General features: G+C 40.5%; 1 protein-coding gene across 1 annotated transcript in view; it reads left to right on the forward strand.

Moving 5' to 3' along the window:
- HIVEP2 (human immunodeficiency virus type I enhancer binding protein 2) overlaps positions 1-10,473 on the forward strand; it is a 22,881-nt gene extending 12,408 nt beyond the window's left edge. Inside the window, exons 6-9 of the mRNA XM_008569547.1 lie at positions 747-848; positions 1,824-2,716; positions 7,856-8,033; positions 8,179-10,473. Of these exons, the coding sequence (XP_008567769.1) occupies positions 747-848; positions 1,824-2,716; positions 7,856-8,033; positions 8,179-8,828 (1,823 nt within the window). The 3' untranslated portion in view covers positions 8,829-10,473. The remainder of the gene's footprint in view (positions 1-746; positions 849-1,823; positions 2,717-7,855; positions 8,034-8,178) is intronic.
- The last annotated feature ends 613 nt before the right edge of the window (positions 10,474-11,086 follow it).

Raw genomic sequence — 11,086 nt, forward strand, 5'->3', positions numbered from 1 at the left:
TCACATTCCATATAGCAATTATATAAATCTAGAGATAGAAAGATGGATAGACAGGCACATATATTTGTATATGCATAATTGTATATATATCATCATCATTATAACATATTTGGCATTAAACCTTTCTTTTTTCTTAGAATGATATGAGTCTTAAGATAAATGTAGATAGATACTAAATACTGGGAATAGTGCTTTCTATATGTAGTTAGCGAAGTATTTGTATGGATCTAAGAGTTAATTTACAAGGTTGGCCCTTACATTAGTTTGTATATTTTTTCTTCGGACCAGTGGGAATTCTTGGTGGGTAACCTATATCTTATCAATGCCAAAGGTCTGGTGTCCTATAGTTATGTTGAGAATATTTCATTCTGAAATTTCTCCACGGTGTGTGATTCAGCTTGTGTTGCCCTGTTTATGTGGAGTCCCAGGAGGCTGTTCTATCTGAATAGATATTAGATCCCTTCTCAGGTAGAAAAGCCTGGAATCCCCAGTCTTGCTTAGAGCTTACTCTTGAAAAGATGGACTTCCACACGTCTTCTAGAATAGAGAAAACCCGAGATGGCCAAAGCTTTCAGGGACTGATATCTTCAGAAAACAGATTGTTCTTCTTAAGGTTGAAGCAAGGAGTAGTGGGTAGAAACAAATTTATGTTATCCCAAATTAGCTCATTTCACTTTGAAATTTGGAGCAATCATCATATTTTGATCACCAATTAATTTCTCTCTCTTTTTGGCTGTGTTTTCTAGGAAACCTAACAAAGCATATGAAATCTAAAGCACACATGAAAAAATGCCTGGAGTTGGGAGTCTCAATGACATCAGTGGATGATACAGAAACTGAGGAAGCAGGTATATCATAATTTAGTTGACTGGCCTCTTCACTATGCACACTGGAGCTTTGTGTTTGAGTTGGCAAAATAAGTTTAGATATTTTTGAAAACTGATCACATTTCATTTTATTAAGTACTAAATATAGAAAGTAAATCTGACATGGTGAATTGCTTGACACCTACTGAGGAGAAATAAATATATTGGAATTGTGACTCTAGGGAAAAAATGCCTTACTATGAAAATTCTATTTAGAACTATGAAGGAAATATAATTACACTTGCTTTGTGATCATGATTTAAATTTTAAGCTTTTTGGGAAATTTGAAAAGCATTTTAATGTGTTAATATTGCTATCAGGAGGAAACCTAGTATAAAAGAAAAAGTCCACCCATCATTAACCTCAAAAGAGAACCTGAGGGGTCAGCCAGACCTCCTGAGATACACCACTTATACATAAGTTTGTACCTGAACCTGTGAAGACAGGTTGGTGCTTTTGTATTTCCTCTAGCACTGTCAGTAACAACATTATCAATACCCATTTGTTGAGAGTTTTCTATAAGTGGGGTGATGTCTGAGATACAAGGTCTTATCCTGGAGTTCTTATTGTAGGTTGGGGATGAGACCAAATAAATACATAAAAAGATCAGAACTGGTGTAACAACATTATCAATACCCATTTGTTGAGAGTTTTCTATAAGTGGGGTGATGTCTGAGATATAAGGTCTTATCCTGGAGTTCTTATTGTAGGTTGGGGATGAGACCAAATAAATACATAAAAAGATCAGAACTGGTGCATAATGACCCATTGGTATGTTTGTAAATCAAAGGTGTGAACATAAGTAAGTACCTCGAGAGAGTTACTGGAGGTCAGAAACATCACTGTCTTTGGGGCTGGAGGGATGGAGAAAGCTTTTGGAAAGAGATGGTGCCTCAATGAGCTCCTAACCTTGGCATCTGGATTTTGATCTCTGTTATCTTTGTTGGATTGTTTCAGAAACTATGGAAGAGTTGCACAAAACAGCTGAGAAGCATAGCATGTCCAGCATTTCAACTGATCATCAGTTCTCAGATGCTGAGGAATCCGACGGTGAAGATGGAGATGATAATGATGATGATGATGATGATGATGATGACTTCGATGACCAGGGAGATTTGACACCAAAAACAAGATCAAGAAGCACCAGTCCTCAGCCTCCTAGATTCTCCTCTTTACCTGTGAATGTTGGCGCTGTACCCCACGGGGTTCCTTCTGACAGTTCCCTGGGACATTCTTCATTGATAAGCTATTTAGTTACTTTGCCAAGTATTCAGGTTACTCAGCTTATGACACCGAGTGACTCATGTGAAGATACCCAGATGACAGAATACCAGAGGCTATTCCAGAGCAAAAGTACAGACTCAGAACCAGACAAAGACAGGTTAGACATCCCTAGCTGTATGGATGAGGAGTACCTGCTGCCTTCAGAGCCCAGCTCCTCACCTAGGGACTTCTCCCCCTCAAGCCACCATTCCTCACCAGGATATGATTCTTCACCCTGTCGAGATAATTCACCAAAGAGGTATCTGATACCCAAAGGAGATTTATCACCCAGAAGACATTTATCACCTAGGAGAGATCTGTCACCCATGAGACATCTCTCACCAAGAAAGGAAGCTGCATTGAGAAGAGAGATGTCCCAAAGAGATGTTTCACCAAGAAGGCATTTGTCCCCAAGGAGGCCAGTGTCACCTGGGAAAGATATGTCAAGAAGAGACCTCTCTCCCAGGAGAGAGAGAAGATATCTGACCACCATAAGAGCGCCATCTCCCAGAAGGCCTTTATACCATAACCCGCCATTGTCCATGGGGCAGTATTTGCAAGCAGAGCCAATTGTATTGGGGCCTCCTGTAAGTATAATTCCCTCTCACTTTCTAATATATAAGCTGAAGCACATTGGAGCTGCTTGTAAGTCACTAGTGCAGAAGTTACTATAACGTGGGTATCAGTTATGGGGAGGAGTGAGCTTGGTTACTGAAAACAGAAGATATGGTTATCACATGCAGATACTGCCTTGCCCCAAGTGTGGTGCTGCATCAGTGCAGTAGTGCATTTCCTGCTGCGGACAGGTGAGGCCTTTCTGAAGGCTTTCTAAGCTTAACTAATTATAGACATGAGCTGAAACCTTTATGTGGGTAAAAAAGGTGAATCCTGTGGAATGGCATGACTGCATAGACAGACACACTCGACAACATTTAGGTGGCTCTTATATAACTCTTCACCAGCTAAGGATTCCGACTCAGTCATTAGCTCTGAGTTTCAAAAACTTTTTTTTTTTTAATACACTCATGACCTTGTCCATTGTGGATGGTTGTGTGAAACTGGCCAGGGACTGGGAGAGGAGAGAATGACCCATTGGTATGTTTGTAAATTAAAGGCATGAACACATCTGCTTTCCTTGCCATTACCACCACTGTGTACACTTGCTGAGCGGGAGTGTGGGTCCGAGGACACTGGGAGGTCAGGAGAACCAAGGAGAATATATGAAGATTTCTATGACAGGTCTTCATTATGAGTTGAGATAACAGCAATAATCATCATGGATTACATCTAAGCAGTAGGTTTAGTGCAAATCTGAAGAAAAGCACTTGGCCTGCCTCATTCCATGGCACAGTAGACTGTGATATCTCTTTCAGTTGTATAGGATATTTAAAAATGAATAAAGCAGGCACTTACCATAGACAGAGGAGTGATAGCCTGGGAGTTTGTTTGCTTTAAATGTGTCTGTATTTCCTGGTCTCTACCCTCTGTTGTGCTGTCTTTGCTCTGGATTTCTGTCCTGTGCCTCGGAACCATCCTTCACAGCCAAAGGAAGTGCTGCCAGCTCCTGGCTGTCTTATCACTCCCTGGTGGCCAGCTCGCTCCCTTTCATCACCTTCCACCACCCTCAATCATAAGCTCAGGTTGTCATTTTCAACTTTAGGCAAGCTCCCTGCTGCATTCCACACTCCCATACCCAACATCCTCTTTTCACAAACCTGGTACCAACTTTATCTCAATGGTGCAAATCCTGCAGAAACATGCCTAGCAATCAGGATGTAAGCAAGCTAAGAAAAAGAGATACATTTCTACAGGTTTTTGTGTCTTGGCAAAAGTAGAAAGCAGGGATCTTCTGCATCTTAAGCCATTGCAGCATAGAGAGCCGTAAATCCCTAGGACTGTGGGATCCTGAGTCTGGGTCGTCAGACACCTCCTCTGGTATAGACACAGTGATGCAGTGGGGTGTGTTAGAGGAGCCTGTCCACCATCCCTGCAGCTCCTGTTCTACTGTTGACCAGGTGGGTTGACACTGTGGCATTTGTGAGATAGTGGAGCATATTCAGTAACTGCAGCACAAAAAATAAGCCTTTAGTGCAAACACACTGCTATTATAAGAAATGATAGCAACCCACAGCCCACTTGGGCAAAGGAATTGAAAAGTGGATGAAAGGAGTTCCTCTAAGTTTTGGATATTTACCCAGAAAGTTGTTGTTGGAAGGATATTGTTTTTATTAGTTATTGAATTTGTGCCAGTTTTTTGGTTTTCGTTTTGTTTTGCCCCTTTTTTTTTTAGTACCATCCCACCTGTATGTTGAATAGAGTTGTTAAATTTTACTATTTATGAAGCCTTTGGTCCACTACCCAGTTTAATTCTCTTTAGAGAATTTCTAGCTTGACACTTTGTTCATAGATATGAGGGAACAGGTCTGGGAATCCTCCATGAAGCAGAGACAATTGGTTCCAAGCTTTTCCCATTTCATACTTTCTCATACCATTTCAAGAGGCAGAGGAGGATTTTCATCTTTCTGGGACATGTGAACAAGATTCTTATGGCCAGAGAAAAATAGAATCGACAGTGCTATCAGAAGTATTTCTCTTAATTGCTATTAGATGAAGGTTTCACCCTCTCTGAATATTGTATGAAAATATCAAATTGGAATAAGACTGGACATAATCCTTTCTGATAGAAATTCTGTTACCAGTACCTTGTCTTTTTGCCTAACATTGATGGAGGGCTCACAGAACAGTGACTGTGGGTGAAAGGACCCTGTGGCCAGCGTGACATGCTCATTCTGGCTCCGTCTGGAGTGACAGGCCCAGGGTGTAAGTTTGGAGGAGACAGTTTTAATTTTAAGATAGACTCAAAAGGAGTCTTTTATTCATTCATTCAGTCAGTACTTTGAGGGTCTACTATGTATGGCTCAAGGAGGAGGATGAAATAATGTTATGTTTTCTGGCCTTGCCTTTTTTTTAAAACAAATACCTTTCCTCTTCCATTTTCAAAGTTTTGGTAGATAAACAGCAAGCAGAGAAAGAATGGCATGTCCAGGTCCTCAGTACATAGATGAATGTGGTATCTAGTGAAACAGTCATCATTAAGTCTATCCCTTGCTATCTGTGAGATCTTGGGCAAGTCACTTAACCTCTTAGCCACAGTTTCTTCATCAATGTGTGGCAACCAGGGAGGTGGGCCATGCGGATTTCTGTCGCTGGAAAAATGTGCTGTTAGCTGTAAGGCATACAGTGAGCTGACAGCCGCCTGCTGTTATGTTAGCACCTTCAGGGCAGGCCTGTTTCCAAGCCAAGGCTGTGCTCTGCCCTGCAATCCCTGGCCAGCAACTAAGCACAGATCAGTCACCTCTCCCTCTATCTTCACATGCCCTGTGCCCTGCACCCCTGCGGAAGCTCTTGTTTTCCTCCCGCCTTCTCAGCACTTGCTTTTGGAGGACCTACTGACACACTGCCGAAGAGATGAGCAGGGTAGTGTATCTGGTGCATAGGGTATACATGTGTGTTTATGTATATGTGTACGTACTCGTATATTCATATATATGCACATACACTTAACATAATGCACACTTGAATTCATTATTCATTTTTCCACAAGATTTTTCTTACTGAGATTTAAGTAAGATGGGAATTTGTCCACCACATTATGATGCGGCCCAAATTACAACACAATAGGATTGCAGATGGAGTGAAACGCAAAGTGGAGGACTCTTGTGAGTTTATTTGGAAGGTGAAGAAGGGGTGGATGGAAGGAGAGGAGATGCCTGGAAGTGCCTGGTGGCAGCTGGAACAATAAACAAGCTACATGGTGGAAATTCTGCTTGTACACCTACTTCTGTGGTTGAAATCATTTCATTTCTGATTAGTGAAGGTCTGAATTTGAAACTTTTATTAGTAACACAAGGAAGATTTTATTAGATTTAGAACATGTTGAATGGAGTCTAGTTTTAGAGAATAAGTCAGCTCTCCCTTAGTCAGCCTGAAGTTGGGGATGTCACGTAACTTTGTGTAATGGGACATCTCTTTCTCTGGCTTCTGCTGTCCTAATCCCTTGGTTCCCCCACAGGACCCCATTCTGATTAGGTGTATGCATTGGATGTCATGAAGCAGCAGCCAAAAGCAAAGTGGAAAAATAACCAAGCTATATTTTATTTTAAACTTTGAATCTGTGATCATTGTGGTTAATACAACATTTATTAGATTATCTTCAGAGATTGTGATTATAAACATTACAGTTCTTCCATCTTAACTAGTGTGTTATGAAGGAGACATGCCATTTTCTAAATCAGAGCAAATACAAGAGGGATTTTGCACATGTGCAGGATTTAACTGATTCTTTCTTGTACAATAAAATCCCACCCTCTCTAGCTTAGGAGGTCCTGGCGATTAAAAGGTTGATGCTTACACTATTTCACCCACACTTCCAAGAGAAGTCATTTGTTTCTAGTTTGGAGAAGGTATAGCCCAGAGCAGGGTAAGGGCCAAGCTTGGCATGGAGTAGTGGAAATCATGCATAATTTATAGTTTCTGAGCCTGTCTCACAATCTTAACAGAACTCGGCAAGTCCTTAATGGCATAGCACATACCTTGAGTTTTAGAACTGAAACATCCTTGAAATGAATTAGAACTTTTTATGTCTCTCTCCTGGATTACTACTACACGTGACAGGTTTATGTCTATCTTATTTTGAGTCCTCAAAAAAAAAAAAAAGTCCCTTTTAGATGGCAATCCCTTAAAAGAATGAATGATAGTAATTAAAACTTGATAACCTGATATTCTGAGTTGTATTTTGCTACGGAAACAAGTATAGAAAATAAATTCTCCGTTTTCAGGTCTGGTTCCATGAAGTCTGGAATTCTGTACCCCAATTTTAAGTATCCTTAATTCATTAATTGCCAAGAAGACATTTAAGTGCAAATAGTAATATAAACAGAGGAATTTAGACACAATCATTTTTGGTTCTCAGCTGTGTTGTTGAATATAAGTTATCAAGTGTCTGAAATATTTATTGTTAACTACTTCTCTGATGGATAGTTACCTTGTGAAAATTGCCATTGCTGTTAAGATTTAAATGGTCTTGATTTGTGATTTGATGACGGAGGTGGTCTTCTGCCTTGAACATCTCTTGAGCTGGAGTTTATTCCTTTAGACCAAAGTCTTGCACATTGAAGGAACCAGTTTGTGGGTCCTTCAATTTTGTCATCTGTTCTTTGGGAAATTAAAAAAAAAAACCAAACAAAACAGTTTTCAGGCTTGTCACTCTATAGTCATTAACACTTAAGAAAAATATGAAAAATCTGCTTAGTATATGAACAGATGGTAATCTTTTTGTTTCCTCTTGAATTAAAAATTCTATTATTAGTGTTTAATAGTGTTTTCTGCTCTGTGAAATTTTTCTAATTATCTGTTATTTTCTTTTCATTCTCTCTTATGAAAAAAACAGAGCTGAAATGTGTCTCTGTACCTAGTGGAAAACACAGCAAATGCTTTATCACCTTGCTGTCTAAAAACAAGAGTAACTTTTCACAGGCTGACACCTTCCTTCAAGGGTTATAAAAGACAAACTGAGAAATCTCTTTTGTTTTGAAAAATGAAAAATTGATACAAGGATTTGGTAGTGAATCTTAGCTGGGTGGTGAGTGAGTGAATGAATGAAAGAGCTTGGCCTGGGAGAGGGGTAGTGGGATGTGAACGTGGTGCTCTCTTTGTTTCCCCTGCAGAACTTAAGAAGAGGATTACCTCAGATTCCCTACTTCAGTCTCTATGGAGACCAAGAAGGTGCTTATGAACATCACGGCTCCAGCCTTTTCCCTGAGGGTCCTAATGACTACGTCTTCAGTCATCTTCCACTCCACTCTCAGCAACAAGTGCGAGCTCCTATCCCCATGGTGCCAGTAGGTGGGATCCAAATGGTTCACTCCATGCCCCCGGCCCTTTCCGGTTTACATCCGCCACCCACATTGCCTCTGCCAATGGAGGGCTCTGACGAGAAGAAAGGGGCTTCTGGGGAGTCCTTCACCAGGGATCCCTACAGTGCCAGTAGGTGGGATCCAAATGGTTCACTCCATGCCCCCGGCCCTTTCCGGTTTACATCCTCCACCCACATTGCCTCTGCCAATGGAGGGCTCTGACGAGAAGAAAGGGGCTTCTGGGGAGTCCTTCACCAGGGATCCCTACGTTCTTTGTAAGCAGCCTGAGAAGCGAGCTCCCCACATTTTGCAGTCACCTGGCCCACCTAGCACTCCCTCCTCCTCTCCTCGGCTACTGATGAAACAGAGCACTTCAGAAGACAGCCTAAATGCAACAGAGAGGGAACAGGAGGAAAATATACAGACTTGTACAAAAGCCATTGCCTCTCTCCGGATTGCCACAGAAGAGGCAGCTCTGCTGGGGGCAGACCAGCTGGGGCGGGTGCAGGAGCCCCACCAGAAACCCTTGGAAAGTGCACATGTTAGCATTAGACACTTTAGTGGGCCTGAGCCAGGTCAGCCCTGTGCCTCAGCTGCCCACCCTGACTTGCATGATGGTGAAAAGGACAATTTTGGTACATCACAGACTGCATTAGGTCACTCCACGTTTTACAGCAAGAGTTGTGCGGATGACACACAGTTGGACTATCACAGCAGCAAGGAATTATCTTCAAGCACAGAGGAAGGCAAAGAGCCTTCATCAGAAAAGAGTCAACTACATTGATCTGAGATGCATGGAGACTTTCATTTCCACATTTTCCCTTTTTTTTGTTTGTTTGTTTTCGTTTTTCTAGAAATAGGGGTAATCAAGTTTATAGCATGCCTGTCCTAAGTTACGGTAGTTTGCTATTATATATACTTTTGTTATATCAAAAGAATTAGGTAAATTAACAAGTCATCATGAGCCTGACCAAAACAAAATTTGAAATTAACCTATTGGGTCTGGTACTTTTAAAATTGTACAGATGTTTGTGCCTTTTCTTTACTTTGCTTATATTCTTATAAGCATTTTTTAGCAGTAATTTGTACATATTTTAGAATTTGTGTATCTGCTTTGTAATAAATGTAATTTCTTTCCTTTTTTGGACACTTGGATCTAAATGATGTAAAGCTAAACAGCATCAATATATATGTGAGGTTGCACTAAAACATATTTTTATATGATTAAAACTGAACAGCTTTTATGTACAGCTCTGATTCTGTAATACTAATATTTATTTACTTTGTTTCATAAATTGTACATTTTTTCTTAATGTTGTGGATTGCTTTTCTATGTGAAGCATGGGATTTACTGTTGCGTAACTAGAACAAAAATGTACATTGTAAACAAGATATTTAAACTAGAGTATCTTATTCTGCACTTATGCATTAGTTTAAAAAAAGATAAAGGGTGTAACAGTCAGTTCTTAACTCTTGTACATTTTTTTGTCTCTTGTTTGCTGGATTGACTATAACTTAAGTGCTGATTGTGATTTTAAACTGATAGTACCGTAAAGCATTAAACAATGTGCTGTTGTGAGTTTTTTCAAAGCTTTATAAATCAGTTATAAATAATATTAAAAGTATTTGGTCTTATGTGAACATGTCGATCTACATACTCATCTAAAAATATGGGAAAACATTCCGCCCCGTGTAAATATGTACAAGTGCATCACTGGTACAATTTTATGTAACTCAGTTGGACACTAGGTTGCCACAGGCCTATGCTAGGGTGTCTTTAAAAATTAAAGTGACAAAGCACATGGGACTGTGTAGAGCTTGGTTATCGGCCGGCCCGGTGGCTTGGCAGGCAGTGCTGTGCACTGCCCGTGGAGAAGACCTGGGCTTAGAAATCTCCTTGGTTCTTGCTGCATGGGATGGGGACTGAAACTAAGGCTACACAGAGAGGTCGCGCTTGGACTCTGAGGGGTGGGTGTGGAAGCGGGGAAGGGGAACAGAGACCTGCTCCCCAGCTCTTCCTGGCAGCCAGGCCACACGGTAACAGGGTTAACATCAGCATTAGGAGAAGTCACCTTACCCTTTTGAAAAGGGAAGAGTGTCACACTCCGGGCTATCTCAGGGGAACGGAGGACACAAAGTTTCAAGGGAAGAGAACTCGTGGGAAGATGATGTCTTTTGTATATTACATTCAGAATGGCTTTGGGGTAGTGTGAAGGTGGGAAGAGCCTTTGTGTGTAGGTCCAGAAGAGTGGAAGAGACGGAGGGGTACAGCAACATGTGCACAAATGCACGTGTGTGTGCACACGCACACACAATCTGGGGTATCTTTGTGCTATATAATGGATTATAATTCTGTGAAACCAAGTTTGTATATTGAATTACATTAAGGAGTGTTCTTTAAAAAGAGAAATAAATATACAATTACATTATTGAGGTGTCTAGTTCTTATGTGTTGTTTTACATTTTAATTTCCCAGTTTTGTTTCTAAAGAAATTTTGATGCTACCAGGACACCATCTGTGCTTTTAATGGATAGGCTCTGCTCACCCTGAGGTATGCTGATTACGAATGCCTTCAACAAGTGGGAAGACACTCATTGGCTTCCATACGTTGTCTGATTTGAATGGATAGTGGTCACCCAAACGTGGGCCCTAGAAAAGGATTTATCCAAACCTGAGGATGGGTATGGGCAGCATATGTTGTATCTAAAAAGAGTCATGATTAAGTCAAATTGTCATTGTCCCTTCTGCCTCTCTCTAGTAGGCATACACATCTGAAATTCCACTGGGAAAACCTCTTCTTTATTTTCACTGAGATGACTGAAGTAAAAAACCAACTGAAATATGCCATAAAAAATATCCACAAATCACAGTTCTTTTATTATAAAGAGGAGAACCTTTTTAATAATAGAAGCAGAAGCTCATTAAAGGTCAAAATCTATCAGTGTTTCCATTATAAAAATCTCAAACTGGTGGATTTACAACTTACCTACTTTATTTTACGAGTCAGACGGTCTTTTTTAAAACTGTTTTACAAAGGTGAA

The sequence above is a fragment of the Galeopterus variegatus genome, unplaced genomic scaffold (genome assembly GCF_000696425.1).
Source record: "Galeopterus variegatus unplaced genomic scaffold, G_variegatus-3.0.2 Scaffold509, whole genome shotgun sequence".
In the NCBI taxonomy this organism is placed as follows: domain Eukaryota; kingdom Metazoa; phylum Chordata; class Mammalia; order Dermoptera; family Cynocephalidae; genus Galeopterus; species Galeopterus variegatus.